The 15,310-nt window shown below is 59.0% G+C and overlaps 2 protein-coding genes across 2 annotated transcripts in view; both read right to left on the bottom strand.

Moving 5' to 3' along the window:
- Positions 1-1,933, bottom strand: part of LOC103906356 — a 12,735-nt gene extending 10,802 nt beyond the window's left edge. The window contains 2 exon segments of the mRNA XM_009288249.1: positions 77-319; positions 1,822-1,933. Of these exon segments, the coding sequence (XP_009286524.1) occupies positions 77-319; positions 1,822-1,933 (355 nt within the window).
- A 2,267-nt stretch (positions 1,934-4,200) lies between these two features.
- LOC103906355 lies at positions 4,201-14,672 on the bottom strand. The gene is made up of 9 exons (XM_009288248.1): positions 14,561-14,672; positions 9,550-9,792; positions 7,135-7,425; positions 6,770-6,867; positions 6,317-6,509; positions 5,576-5,681; positions 5,130-5,176; positions 4,643-4,714; positions 4,201-4,271 (listed from the first exon to the last, which is right to left on the bottom strand). Exons 1-9 carry the CDS (start codon positions 14,670-14,672, stop codon positions 4,201-4,203), a joined length of 1,233 nt encoding a protein of 410 aa, XP_009286523.1.
- Between the last annotated feature and the right edge of the window lie 638 nt (positions 14,673-15,310).

The following is a 15,310-nucleotide window of genomic DNA, read 5'->3' as shown; positions in this document are numbered from 1 at the left end:
GCAGGCACAGCCTGCCTTCCCCTGCTCAGGAAGGGCAAAGCGGGGCAGCCAGGACAGATCCTGATGCCTCCCTTACCAACGCACTCCACGTTGGACCGAATGCGGATCCAGGCACCTTTGCTGTCCCTTCCCAACCATGGGTCTCTGTATACAGGTTTCCTGTTGCCTGTGGGCTGGACTTCCCCCAAACATTTGACGTGGGTGAAGGACGGCTGGAAACCCTCAGGGCAGCTCAGCATCACTTCTTCGTTTTTCTTGTAATTCTCCTGGTCTGGTGCCAGCCGGAGTCTTGAGTCCCACCGGGGCCTTTGGCACGTTTCTGGCAGAGTTGAACATGGCTGTTAGTTGGGGTTTGAGGTGATGAGGTGGGGCAGGGGTGGGTGGTGGGAGAGAAATCCCAGCAATCCCTCCAGCCCCTGGAGGGAGAGGGAAGGTGACATGTCCATCTGCCAGGATGTGACCCACAGGCAAGGCTTGTTGGGAGGGGGCTTGCCTTGTGTACCCGAAGCATGAATGATCACTCATCCATGAACCTCCCCCATCCACCCTTGTGTCCAGGGACACTATATTCCCGCCTCCACAGCCCACAGCAGGGAGTTTCCCAGGACAATCACCCCTGCACTAGGAGCCCCCCTCCAGCCACTCCTTCAAACATGTCACCCCCCCCAGCTCAGGCTGCCCTTGATGGGCCATGGCACCACCAGCCCTGCTGGGGTGCATGTCTCTCCAGGCATGGCTTATCCCTCCCACATGGATCAGAGATGCCCCTGTTACACTTCTGGCGTCCCTGTGCTGGTTCAGTCAGTCCCTCTGCAACTCTCCTTCCCCACACCACCGTGCAGTAGGACATGGGGATGAGCAATGCCATCTCCAGTCACGTCCCCCGCTTTACCACAGCCCCTGCCCCTTTTCCCTGCCACAAGCCCTGCTCCCTCCTCCACATCCCCTCCTCACCACATTCACCATCCTCTGGGCTGAGTAGGCACAGCCTGTCCCAGCAGTTTGCTGAGTGCTGCGGGGGGAGGCTTTCTGGCAATGATTCCCACAGGCAGGGATGCTGGCACCTGGGAAGGAGCACTTCCCTGTTCCAGCCTCTGCAAGGGGCTCTGGGAGGCCTCAAAGTGCTTAAAATACAAACTTTCTTCTGCCAAAGGGGCAGAGAAGGGATCTCACAAGGTTCAGATCATCTTCTGAACAGCCATGAAGAAGTACAGACACGCTGGTGAACAAGCCACTTACGGTCAGGCTTTGCTCTCAAACAGCCCTGATTACAGAAGGCAAGAGATGCCCAGCTGAGCACCGCAGCCAGCAGCTGTGTCCCACTGACACACAGCCACCACCTACCCCATGCACAGGCACCCAGCCGCTCACCACGCCCAGGCCCATCCAGCTGGCAATGCGGCAGCAAGTTCCCTTTTGCTCTGCTCTCAGCAGGCACAGTGTCCCTCGGGCACACCTGGGGACAGGATGTGTACAAAAAGTGGTAGCCCTGCCCCATGAAGACCCTTCCCCTGATCCATGGTGCATGAATTCATGCCTGATTCATGCCTGCAGCCTCCAGGGAACGATTGGCAAACTGGCTCAGTGCAGGGCATGACCCATCCCCAACCATCCAGCCCAATCCTGTCCTTCCCACAGCACCCCCAGTGCACCCCCACAGTAGCTCCTGCCCCCCAGGGTCTCCATGAGACAGCAAGTGCCCCAGCTGACACAGCCCTCAGGGGTCCGCCATGGCTGCATGCTGTAAATTTGCGTATCAAGCTTGCAGGGGGAGGAGCAGCAAAATCTTCTCTTGAGGGGAGAGGAGGAACCATTTCTTACCTGTTTCCCAGGACTCTCCTTGGACCTTGGGATCGGGTTCTTCCTGGCCCTGCGCTGCCAGCAGGGATACAAACACCAGGAGAAAGCTCAGAGCCTGCAACTGCAGGGCCATGCTAACATGAAGTCCCCAGGCAGGACTGAAATCTCAGACCCGCTTGCTGCTTCTGAGCCCAGGCATCTGTAACTGACTGCAAGACTTGCAACCACAGGAAGGAAACAGATGTGGGGAAATCTCATGAGATACAGGAGGCTTCCTCTTTGGGGAGGGAACCTCCCATCACTGTCAGTGCTGCTGCCTTTTGCTGCCTTTTTTCCCCAGGGGCATCCAAGCTCTGGTACTCAACAGAAGAACCCCTGTCCCCAGGATCCCAGAGTTTCCCCCCAAAACCCTCCTAGTTACCAGAGTGCATTCAAGAAGCACTGCTCCTATTTCTGAGGCAATATCCATGTGCTTCCCAATGTCACTGCATGGGTTTTAGAGTTGTGATGAGTCACTGCACTTCCCCTCAATGATCACAGGAGATGGAGGACCTTTGAGAAATCACATAAAGAGCTAGCAAGGAGCAGGGATAGGAATGGGGACGTGACCTGCAAGGAGTACCTCAAGGCCTGAAACAGTCCTTGGCCCTTCTGAAAGACAAACTCAGCCCACACCCTCTCTCATCCTTCCCTGCTCCTCCATCCCCAGCTGCCTCCTCATCCTCCCCCTCAGCCTGGCAACACTCTCCTCTGTCCCCAGGTGTGCAGACCACCCTGCTCTCTAGTGCCAGCTGAGTGCCTGAGGAAACCCTCAGAGCTACTAAACCCCCCGCCTTGCTTCTCAGCAGCTCCTGCTTTTCTCTTCCTCCAGAACCTCCCATGGGCCCATCTGAGATGTCTCAGATCCCAGAGGACTGGGTGATCAGACACAGGGGCTGCGGAGGAGCAAAGACCATGCTTGTCCCTCAGCTTTGCCCGCAGCACATGCACAAGACACGCTCCTGCCCAGGACGTATTGAGGGGAGCACCACCACTCACTGGTTCCCAACACACACCCCATCCAAATGCACGTCAGAGCTGCCCAGCACAGCCACGGAGGTTTGGGGAGGCTGTCAGCCACAGCTCCAGGCCACAGCAGGCCTGCTCATGGCCTCCCCTCAACAAGGTGCAGTTAGCTCAGCACCCCACAGGGAACACGACCCCACAAGGGCAATGAGGGGAACAGACAGGAGCTGGGGGGGGGCAGGAGGCCCCCTCCAAACCACGAGCCTTTATTGGTTGTCCAGACACACCAGGCAGAGTCACGATGCTGATAGCCCAGGCTCTGACTGGATATGGGGATAGGGAGTGGGGAGCAGGGCAACCCAGGAGGTAGCAGGAGCACAAACCAACCCTCCCATATCCCAACCCTGCACATTCCCCTTTCTCAACCAGCAGTAGCCACATGCTACTAAGCTCGCTCCTCCCCTCTCTGCCCAATAGCCATCCAGAGCAGCTCCATCAGGCATGCAGGTCACACCAATGAGAACCCATGTGAAGGAGATGCTTTGGTCCTAGGGGCCAGTTGCAGGTACCACAATGATGGTCAGACAGCTCATATGAAGGACTATCAAAACATGTCTTTACTTGCACATGCAGCTCATCCCAAGCTAAAAAAAGAGCTGGAGAAGAGAGTGGCCGATTGCCCTATCTTCCAGCAGCGTGCTCCTCACTAAGGAGAGCCTTCGGGCTGCCCCTCAACCTCCCGGCTGCACCGGGCACCGGCATCCCACAGCGCGGGAGAGGCAGTGGCTGCTGGAGGCTGCACCGGGGCAGCAGCAGCAGCCGAGATTAAGCAGATCCCAAAGGCTGCAGGATGGGGATTTTCCAAGAGGGCCAGGTCCAACTGCACCTCACAAAATGGGAGACGAGCACCAACACCCACAGAGCAGGTCACAGACCAACACAGAGGCACAGCTAGGCCTAGTTGAGAGAGACCGTGCTACCTGTAGGATGGGCAGGAGAGAAAGTAGGAACCTGAAGCGTTGCACTGGGAGCACGCAGCTTCTCAGGTGTGCTTCCTCAGGGCTGCCGGGGGCTGGAAAAGCCTAGTCCAAGCTCCTCCATGAAGATCTATAGGGACGGGGCTTTCACGCACAAAACAGGGAGGAACCACAACAAGGTGGGAGCTGTCGTGGGGCAGGAAGCCCCTGCAAACCAGAACAGTTTATTGGTTGGTTGGACACAGCAGCACAGCTGCCAGGGCAGCGCGGTTGGGCCAAACTCAAGCAGAGGCCGGGGTCTAGGTGGATATGGGGATACGGAGCAGGGAAAGAGGGAACCTGTGTGCTGCTTCGGTCTCAGAGGACAGTTGCAGGCACCAGGACGCGGGTGAGACGGCTTTGCCACAGCACTGGAGGACTACCAGAACACGTCCAGCAGGTCGTCCCAGGCCTTGGGCTGCTCCTGCTCTGTGACAGAGGATGCTGGAGCTTGATGAGGGAGCAAATTTGAGGGGGAGCAGTAACCCAGCACAAGCTATATGAAGTCCTGCTTCCAGTGGTGGAGGACCAAGCCTCGAGAAGGGGCTCCGGGAATTGCCATCAGCACTGAGCCTCGGACGTCCACCCCATCTTCTCCTCTCCCTCACTGCTCTGACTGTCTCCTGAGGACTCCAGGACAGGCAGGGGCTGGGGCAACAGCTCTCCAGCCTGGCCACCTTTACCTGCAGAGACCAAGGGCACCCAGGGCAGAGGCTGCTGCGTGCCCTTGGCAGCGTGCAGAGCTCACGCCATCACAGCTGCCACTCTCCACCCTCTCTCTGCCAGCTGTGGGAACACAGGCAGGGCAATCCATCTCCTACCTGCAGCCTCATCTGCCAGAAAAGTCTCCTTGATCACGCAGTAATTATCCGAGTTCTCATAGGGCTGGAGCTCTAGGGGAATGACAGAAACAGCTTGAAGGACCCAGGGACTGTGGGAGAAGGAGCAGGGCAGACCCAGGCAGACAGCAGCACTGGGGGCTGCAGGGCACCCTGGGACACACACCGGCAGGGCAGCAGGGCTGGGCAGAGGCCCTGCCTCCCCCGGGCAGGGTGAGCATGAGGGGCAGCTCCCAACCCTCACTGGCACGGTGAGGGGACCCCGGCCAGAAGCTGCTGGAGGAGGCAGTGGGAGGAGGCTCTCGGCTGGGGATAGCACATGTGGGACACACTGCTCTGGCAGGTCAGCCAGAGCCAGCTGGGCTGCCTGCAGCCACCACAGGATGGCAACAGGCTCTCCTGGAATAGACTTGCTCCCCTCCCAGCTCTAACCCCAGCCCTACAGCCGTCTCTGTGATGGGGACCCTACCTGTGTAATGGTCCTCCTTGGCTTTGCTGGGTAAGGCCTTCCTTCTCCTGGGAAAACAAAGGGCAGTCCTGAGTCAGGGGAGAGGCTGACGTGCCCCAGGGCCCTGCTGAACCCAGCAGCAGAGGCACGGACGGCTCTGCACACCCTCCCTCTGGGCCTCTCACGAGCTTGCAGGCATTGCCCATCAACACCCTGGGGGACAGCAGCAGTGGTAGCAGCAACAGCAGCAAGGGAGGGCGTCTCTTAGCACACACGGTCCCTGCCCAGCCCTGAGGAAAATGCTCATGAGCCCCAGACAGGAGCCCTACAGCCGAGCTATGGTAGGACCAGCCAGCTGCATCCTCTGTACCCGAAGGGTGGGAGCAGCTGGAGGAAACCCTTCTCCAACCCCACAGCACAGCGTGGCCTGGGGCAGAGCAGCAACTCCAAGTCTCCTGCCTACTCACCTGGACAGCACAAAGCACAGGATCCCTGCAGACAGGAGGACCAGCACCACCAGCACCACAAGCACCACCATGACTGCCAACCCAGGCCACGGGCCCAGAGGCTGTCCTACAACTAACAAGCAGCCAGAAGTGGGTGCCACAGCCTGGACCATGTGCCAGCGATGGCCCCGACCTTGGCATTGGGTGTGTGCATGTGTGTAGACATGTGTGTCCAGGCTTGGCTGTCCTGGCTGCTGCAGGGACAGGCAGCAAGGCACAGCCTCCCCTTGCCCTCACATATGCTGGGCAGGGCAGGGCAGAGGGAGGCTCTGGAGCACGGGGACTTGTCCCATCTGCCATACACAACTGGAGGGTCGGGAAGCCCGCTCAACCAGCCTGTGCACAGCAAGAGGACACACAGACCCAGCACTGTCTGACCTTGAGCCCCCATGCACCCGAATGCAGGGGTGGGTATCATCGTCTCCAGTGGAAGACTAGAGGGGCCAGCTCTGCTCTCGCATGCACAAAGAGGGGCTGAAGCGATGCAGCTGCTCTGGGGACCAGGCGATGCACGCCCTCGAAGCAGGACTCACCCAGCCCTGTGGCCCACTGCTGAGGCGGGCTCTCAGGGTGACCACGCTCCCTGCATCTGTCTTGGTGGGGATGGCATGGGTACACACACAGCTCTGGAAGCTGTTCCAGGCTCAGCGCTCGCTCCCAGGGAGGCCACCTCAGCCAGACCCAGGGCAGAACAACCATTACCCGAGACGTAGCTTCGAAATTCCAGCAGTGACGCAGCCCCAGCACCAGCCGCCGTGAGGCCCTGCACTGTCACCGTGTATTTGCTTCCAGGCATCTGATGAGATGGCATGTACTGAGTGACAGACTGGTTCACCAATACCTGCTTGAATTCAAGGAAGCTGCCATCATGCGCTCTCCTGGCCGTGATGTTCAGCTAGAGGAAGGACACAGAGCTGGTGGGGAGCAGCACCGACCTCCCACTCCTGCTCAGGGCAGCTCTGCAGAGAGGGGCTGATACTGCTGGCTGAGGACAGGAGGGGAGCTGACCACACCAGAAACACCAGCAGTGTAGAGCTGGTGGGCCCTGGCTGAGGAGGGCTCACACCTCTCCCCAGGCTGCCTGCACAGAGCTCCAGGCAGGGAGGCGCCTGGCAAGGTGAGGGGGATCACGGGGAGTCCGTGGTCCCCTGGTACCTGGTATCCGATAATCTCCCCTTTGCAGGAGGGCAGCGCCTTCCACCGGAGGGACCCCGTGCTGGGATCCAGCCACAGCTTCTCTGGTTTGTCCGGCACTGGAAGCACAGGAGGACGGGGTCACACATGAGGCCAGTGAGGATTTGTGCCTCACAAAGGCTTCATGTGCCGCAGCAGCAGCAACGGTGTGGTAAGGAAGGGGAGAGTGAGGAGGGGACGTGCCATGCTCCAGGGCCCTGCACAGCCCCTTTCCCAGAGCTCCACAGACTCCAAACAGCCACAATCCCAGGACCATCACTGCAGGGAGCGGATGTTCAGGCCGAGCTGCCAGGCGAAGGGCATCTTACATTTCATTGTAAACATACCCGTTTCCTTTGTCCTGAGGAGCCGTGTGTACAGGATCGTGCTGGGCGGCAGGGAGATGGTGACACTGTAGACAGTGAAGGGCTGCAGAGGGGGACAGGTGAATGTTCCCTTCCGGCCATGTAGTCTCTCCTCTCCCTTCACCTCCTCAGCCTCACAGGGAGGGGAGGAATGCTCTTCCAGCCGGCACCTGGCCCAAATGTGTTGGCAGACTTCAGGGAGCCTGCAGGTCCAGTTCAGTTTGATGCTGGTGCTGGAAATCTCCAAGGTCTCGGAGACAACCTGGAGGATATCTGCGAAGGAAACATTGCAAGAGGGTCACTTCCTTCCCTTCCCCTCCCAGCCTTGCAGCCAACCTCCACCATCCCCACTGTTCCCTCGCTAGCCTGTCCCCAGCACAGTGTGGACAAGACCATCCCGCCTTCTCCCACACTACACTCAGGCACTGCCTGCACCTTCCTCTGGCCCTCAACTATTCCCAGGGGTACTCTGGGTGCTGCAGTGACTGTGGGAGGGTAAGAACAAGCACTTGTGGCCTCTCTGTAGCTGCCAACCCTGGGGCTAGCCACTGATCCAGTGACTGATCCCTTTCATACCAGCAATGACTTAGCCAACAAACCCAGCAGCCAGACCAGGGGCCTGCCCTCCTGCCCCTGGACTCTCGTGCTCTTCTCCAGGCAGACCCATCTGACTGGTCTGGGCACGCTGCCTGGCACCCTATGCACAGTGGTGAGGACTTGTCCCCCTCGGCACTGTGCAGGGTGCCCCAGCTGCCGACAGCACGGAGTCAAACCTGGCATGCATCAGCAGCAGTTTTCTCTGGAGTGAATGCCCACGCCATGCCCTGACCACCCCGAGCACGGGGCACTAACGCTGTGGGACACAGGCAGCACTGCTCTCCCTGCCTGGGGAGAATGGACTGAGAGCACTGGGAGAGTGGCTGGTTCAATCACTTACCCACACAGGTCAGGTTCCCCTCCATAGGGTGCCAGCGGCCTGTGCTGTTCCTCACAACCCAGCCGCTGCGAGGAATCGTGGAGCCTTCCCTTGGGTTCAGCTTCACGCATTTGATCTCCATGGGGGGAGGCCAGTGTCCCTCAGGGCATCTCATCTTTACCACTTCATTTGGGTTGAAGGTCCACCGTTCTTGGTCAAAGATAAACCTAGGGTCCCACTGGGGCTTCTCACATTTCTCTGCACCAACAAGATGGGAAGGAGTTAGCAGGGCAGAGGTTGGCCCCGCAGGGCATGCCAGGGGATGGAGCAGGGGATCCCCTTCCCTGGCATGGTAGGGCGAGGGATGGAGCTGCAGGACACCATATAGAGCAGCCCTCCCATACCACGTCCTCAGCAAGGGGCTGAGGACAAGAAGGGCCCCGTGCTGCTCCCCCCAGGCCTCCCAGGAAAAGCCAGGAGGAGCTGTAGCTCCAGGGACCAGAGGCACCGTGCAACACTCAAAGCTGCATAGGGATGGAAAGCTCAGAATTTGGCTCTGGGGCCTCACAGCCCCCTCAGTTGAGCCTGGTAACATGCAACTTTAAGTCTACAAGGGGACTGTACAGGACACCCTGAAAGCCCGGGCCATGTGTGGAGCTGCCCCCACAGGCCCTGCTCAAGGATCCACAGGAGAAGCATCCCTTTCCCCTACCACCCATGTCCCCACGCTCCCCGAGCTCACAGCTGCCTTCAGGGAACCAGCCCCAAGCCCTCTCGCTGTGGCCCAGCCAGAGGGGTCACGGGGCATGCAGAGAGTCGGGCAGCACCAGAGGACAGCTCATTCCTGACCTTCAGCATGTTGTACAGGGCTTCCCACACCAACACAAGCTCCACTACACATCGCTGTGCCACACCCAGCGCTGGAGCTTCTCTCCCTTGTGCACATGCTGTTTCCAGAAGCCCTCAGGGAGACCCATGGCACACACACACCTCCACCATCAACCTCCCACCCAGCCGTGAATAGCAGGCTGGAGCCCTGCACACCCAGCACTCTGCCCTGGCCTGGCCTGGGCACCTCTGGTCACTGCCCCCCACCCTGATCCCACAGTCCCCTCCTGCCAGGACCCTCAGGGACTGAGGCTGGCACCAGACCCCTCCCCGCAGAGGCTCCCCTGGAGCCCCGGGACAAACACAGGGCAGGCTCAGGGGCTGCCTCGACACGGCCTTCAGCAGCACCTACCATTTCCCCAGGCAGGCAGAGAGCCCCAAACCTCCTGTGCACTGAAACCTCCTGCGCAGGCACAGCCTGCCTTCCCCTGCTCAGGAACGTGTCCTGTGGCCGGTTTCTGGCAGAGGTGAAAGTGGCTGTTAGTTGGGCTGGGAGGTGACAAGCTGAGTCAGGGGTGGGAGGTGGGGTATCACCAATCATTCAGTTTGGGGCAGAGCAGGGCAGCCAGGACAGGTCCTGATGCCTCCCTTACCAACGCACTCCACGTTGGACCGAATGCGGATCCAGCCACCTCTGCTGTCCCTTCCATGCCAAACTTCTCTGTATACAGGTTTCCCATGACTGATGGGCTGGACTTCACTCGAACATTTGATTTTGGTGAAGGACGGCTGGAAACCCTCAGGGCAGCTCAGCATCACTTCTTCGTTCTTCTTGTAATTCTCCTGGTCTGGTGCCAGCCAGAGTCTTGAGTCCCACCGGGGCCTTTGGCACGTTTCTGGCAGAGGTGAAAGTGGCTGTTAGTTGGACTGGGAGGTGACAAGGTTGGGCAGGGATAGCTGGTGGGGTATCAGCAATCCCCAGCAATCCCTCCAGCCCCTGAAGGGAGAGGGAAGGTGACACGTCCATCTGCCAGGACATGACCCCTCAGCAAGGCTTGTTGGGAGGGGGCTCTCCCTCTGTACTGCTCAGGAACCACTGCAGGAGTTGCCAGCTTGCTCGGCTGGCACTATCTTGTCTCTTGCCTCCTGCCTGGGCTGTCCTCTTTAACAGTTTGCACGGGCAACACAGCACCAAGGAGGGACTGTGGCGTGCCTGCAGCTCAGCTGGGCAACGTCACAGCCGGCTATCGAGGGTGAAGGTAGAGAGGGGACATGGGAGAGCTGCTGCTGCCTCACTTACCACTACACTCTACGGCCCTCTCAATGATCGTCCAGGCACCTGTGCTGCTCCTGCCCCACCAGGCATCTCTGTAGGCTGGTTTTCCAGAACTCACTGGTAGCAATTCCCTTGCACATTTGACCTTGGGGAAGGATGGCTTGAGATCTCTGGGGCAGGTCAGCAGGAGTTCTTCATTCAGTCATTTGGTTGTTTTTTTTGCTCGGTGCAAACTGGACTCTTTTATCCCACTGGGGTTTTGGGCACTTTCCTATCAGGGTCAAAGTGTGAGAGTCCTTCTCGGGGACAGGGACTGGTCAGGCATTGGAGGGCAGGGCAAGAGCTCTTTGCAAGCTCTTCGTTGCATCCATATATCCTCTGCTCTGCTCTGTGGCAAAGTGGAGTCTGTGTCTCACTGGGATGCTGGCAGAGGCGGGGCAGGCGTCAGCATGCTGGGAAGGGGACTACTGTGAGTCTGCAGCTCCAATACATCACCCTGGCAGGGCAGTGGCATGCTAGTGGTTGGAGCTGGCTTGTTTGTTTAGAGCTTTTCTGTGGAACAGGCAGCAGGCGAGGGCCTCTTTGGAGCCTATGAATCAGGACCAGGAGAGAGACCGAGTAAGGGTGACACCATGCTGCAAGTGTGTCCACCTCCCCAGGGGAGAAAATGGACAAAGTCTGTTTTAAACTGCTCAGGGACCAGCTTGGCTAAAGCGGGAACTGAGCTGCAGCACAAGAGGCACTACATAGGAGGTGGAAGGAGAGGCTGCAGAGGAATAAGAGAAGCACTGCCTGTGCATGCAGAGATGGAGCTAGGAAAGCCCAAGCTCAGCTAGAGCTGACCCTTGTAAAGGATGTCAGGGAACCCTGCAGTCACCAGGCACAACTGGTGGCTCTGACAAGGCCCATCCCTGACTTTGCCAGGGTATCTGTGAGTCCCAAAACTGCTGAAAAGATGAGGTTTCTATCCTAACAGGATAGGGATACAAGGAGAGGCTGAGGGAATATGGCTTATTTAGCTTGCAGAAGAGGAAGTTTGGGACAGCTCTCTCCTCCCCATGACTCTGACCACTCACCCTGACACACACAAGAGTCCCTCTACTCCCACCGTGTGCCCAGGCACTGTTCAGGGGCACAGGGCTTTTCATCACCCTCTCTCCAGGACTCCCAAGCCTCCCCTGGGTTCCACCCACCCATGGGGTGCTTGAGACCCCATTTTCCTGGCCCCTCTCATGCCCAGCTGAGCAGTGCAGCAGGGAGAGCCTCCCCCACCAGAGCTCACCCAAACCCCAGAGACGCTTCCCAGGGACACATGGGGCTCTGAAGCAGCGCAAAGTGCCAAAGCCTCAGGCTGAACCCCTCCAGCTACAGCACATGCTTCCCAGCACAGCTCAGCTGCACCAAATCGTTCAAGGCATAGCTGCTCTGGTTCGGGCTAAACTGCAGCTTGGGGTCCCAGTCGGAGGGAGCGTTACATCTTCCTGTGTGCAAAGGCCACGAGGGAGAGCCCTGAGGATCACTGGGCTCCGGCAGCGTCCTCGGGGGTGACGAGGCCCCGTCCTGAGGGGTGCTGGTCCCCCTCACTTGAGAGGGGCGGCAGAGATGAGCACCTCCCCGGATGAGGCCCCAGACCCCAGGTGCATTAACCCTCCTTGCACCCTCAGGTGCAGTGCAGGAGGGTTACCCGCAGGCCCTCCTGCCCACCCACGCGCTGCAGAGGGGTCCCAGCCAGCGGGAGCCAGCAGCCCAGTGGATGCTGCTCTCTCCTGCGCTCTCTCCCACAAAGACAGGGGCTGTGGCAGCGCAACACACCCAGTGGGCCTCTGCTGCCATTGCACACCCTCCCAACTTGGCCCCACGAGGCAGCTGCCAGCACCAACAGCCTGCCCTCAGACCTCCGCATCTGCGTTCACAGCACTGACCACAAAGCTCACACCCCACTCCAGGCACCCAGCCTTTCCTGTGCACTTCACCCAAAAGGAGCCTGCCTTGCCCTGCCCTGGCAGGCGTGTCACCCAGACTTGCTCACCCAGTGCAAACTGAGCCCATGACGAGGCATTGGGTAGGAGGTGGCCTCCCCTAAATTAGGATGAAACACCTCTCTTCAGCCACACGCATCTCTACAACTGCCCGCTTCCTGCCAGCCAGCACTCGTGGGGCTGCACTCCCTTACGCTGCAACAGGGGCATCACCACACTTCCCTTATCTGCTAGCAGCCATCATCTCAACCCTGCACCCTGGCCCTCCGCTGCAAAGGACAGTGGTGGCCACCACCCCCCATCCTTTGAGACCACCGGTGTTGGCCAGACAGGAAACTGCTTCCCCCGCCGCTGGATCCGTCCCAGTGCCCTCAGAGCACACACTTCCCCGTGACAGCCAAAAGCCTTGACAGACCTGAAACCCTTGACTCGGTCCGAGCCCGGTTATGCATCCCTGGCATGCACCTTGCCCCCTCCCATCATTAAACCCCCCTGAAGCAGCGCACACGCCCTCACACTCCTGCCCCAGGGTGACATCCAGGATCCTTCCCACCCCAGCAGGGTCCAGGCTACCCACCCAGCACCAAGCGTTTGACCAGGGACACCAGCCAGCGGGGAGGAAATCCCTCTGCTGCGGGAAAATGAACCACACTTCAAAGAGCAGGTTTCCACCTGTGGGGAGGAATGTTTTTTTCCTGTTGGTACTTGTCAGGAAACAGGTCCCAAAGGCTGGCTGTCCCCGAGATGCTCTACATCAGAAAGGCTAGGCAGAAACACCCTTACATAGAAGGAGGACGGGGGATGCAGTAAGAGCACAGCCCGGCTCAGTCAGGAGGCTGACAATGACCTGCAATGCAAGAGGACACAGTGACAAGCAGGTTACACTCCTAAGGGAGTAGGAGTCAACAAGAAGAGCCAGTGAGGAAACAGCTGGCAAGGCCAAGGCACAAGAGGGGACGTAGCAAGTGGGAGCAATGGGAGCATGAGGCTGTCTCCCGCAGACCTCAGTGGGGAGAGGAAGGTCAGCAAAACTGGGCCATAGGCACTGTCAGCAAGTAACGCAAGCCTTTGATGTCTAGGTCAGGTCTAGAAAATGCATGTGGGTCATTCAGACGTTGATGGCTATCCCTGAACAGCAAGGACACAGGACATGAAGAGAAAGTGAAAAAAGCACACGTCTATGGCAGACATGACTCCTTGATGACACTTGAAGAGCACCGGCTGCCGCAAAAGCCCTTGTGGGGGCTTGGCATGGCACCAGGGCTTTCCTCTCGGTGCAGGTGGAGGCAAGCTCTACCCCTGCCTGCAGCTCTGCTGGGCTACCCATAATCCAGACTCCAACGGCCTCCTTCAGTGCTGCAGATGCCAGCAGCGTGGTAGAGGATAATGGCCAGAACCTCAGTTTGGTGCCCCACACCTCTTCTGCAGACACAGACCCAGGAAATCTCCCCCAGCCACTCAGAGCCCATCACAGCCCCCCTCAGGCCAAGGAGGGGAGAGCCGTGACTATCGACAGGGCTTCTCAGGGATGGGCTGTGCAGAACGGGAGAGAGGGGCAGGAGCTGCTGCTGAGTCGAGGCTCCATCCTGCCCTGCATAGCTGAGGGCTGCCTGTTGTTGGAAGGGCAGCATCCCTCCAGCCACCAGCGATGGGAAACATGACTCATGAGCCATCCGATGACTTGGCAAGCCACTTCTGCTCCCATTTCCCTGCAGAGAGAGTGATTCACACCTCAGGCCCCCTAGACCCTACTGCAAAGAGCAGCCGCTCCTGCTGTGCCCCATGGGCACCTCGACGGGTACCGGCAACTCCAGGGCACAGCGCACAGCCTCCGCAGGAAAGCCCACATTCTCCATAGGAAGAGCCCAGCAGAGACCCAGGAGGTGCCCCAGCCCTCCTGGCACAGGGAAGGAACAGAACAACGCTGTTAAAGAACAGTCCCGCTGAACTACATCTCCCCCAAACCCAGCAACTACGGGAGAGAGCAGGCGTCCCAGCTAACACAGGGATTCATCTCACAGCTCCCCACGTCTTTCTGAACACTAGGGATGCTGCTCTGATTGCCCCAGGAAGGCCACGTACCCCGGCTTTGTCTGCCCACTGTGCGATGAGAACTAGCCACCTCCTGCTCCCAGGGACACTGCCCACTCCCCAGAGGCATATTGTAGCTCCCACGCTCATGGAGGCTTTCCCAGCACACCGAGGTTTGCTGCCCTCCATCCCCAAACAGAGCTTCACCCCACCACAACCCGACGGCAGCCTGAGTGTCTCATGACGGATGCAGACGCCAGCTTCAGCCCTCCCCAACACAGCCGCTGTGGGCTGAACGGGGTAAAGCTACGTAGCAAATACGCAGGCAGAGGAGCAGCAAAACCTTTTCTGTAAGAGAGAGGCGCAGCCCACTCTTACCTGCTTCCTTGGCTCCCCCCTGCCTCTTGGGACCTGGGTCCGTCTGTCCCCGTGCAAGCAGCAGAGGGGCAAGGACCAGGAGAAAGGCCAGAGCCAGCCCTCGCAGGGCCATGCTGGCACAAAGTCCCCGGGCAGGACTCAGTCTGAGCCGCTCCGGAAAGGTATCTGTGTAGCCCAGCGCAGGAGAGGTGCAGACACAGAAATGAAACAGCCACACAGGGAAATCACATGTGGTGCAAAAAGCTTCCTCTTTGGAAAGAGAGCATCCCACCGGCCACAGGGCTGCTCCTCGCCCATCTGCCCGCAAGCAGCAGGTCCAGGCTTGATGGGGTCTCCTGGGTGCCTCCATCCAGCCTTTTCGCCGGCTACCTCAGGCCCCCGTAGCCCTGCTTCCACAAACACCTCCAAAACCTTCTCAGGTCTGCCTCACTCCTCTCGCCCTCCACATCCAGTGGTGGATATTGAGGAAAACACCCCTGCTTCACCTGCCCAAGCCCACCCCAGGGTGCTCTCATCATGCATCACTTTTGCCTTGAAATCTCTCTACTTATTACCTTGAACTGACCCAGCTGCAGCAATCCTGCTGTTGAACCCCACCAATAGACCTTCCAGATCTGACAAGCTCCTGAACCAGACAGACGTGGCTCATTTCCCTTCTCCTCCAAACCTTTCCTGCTATCCTGCTCTGAGCTCCACTTTCTCAGTGCCTTCTAGGATGTGAAGCGCCTTGACATGGACAGTGCACACGGT

This window comes from Aptenodytes forsteri, unplaced genomic scaffold (assembly GCF_000699145.1).
Source record: "Aptenodytes forsteri isolate BGI_AS27 unplaced genomic scaffold, ASM69914v1 Scaffold201, whole genome shotgun sequence".
NCBI lineage: Eukaryota > Metazoa > Chordata > Aves > Sphenisciformes > Spheniscidae > Aptenodytes > Aptenodytes forsteri.
This window is presented reverse-complemented; position numbering and strand designations above follow the sequence as displayed.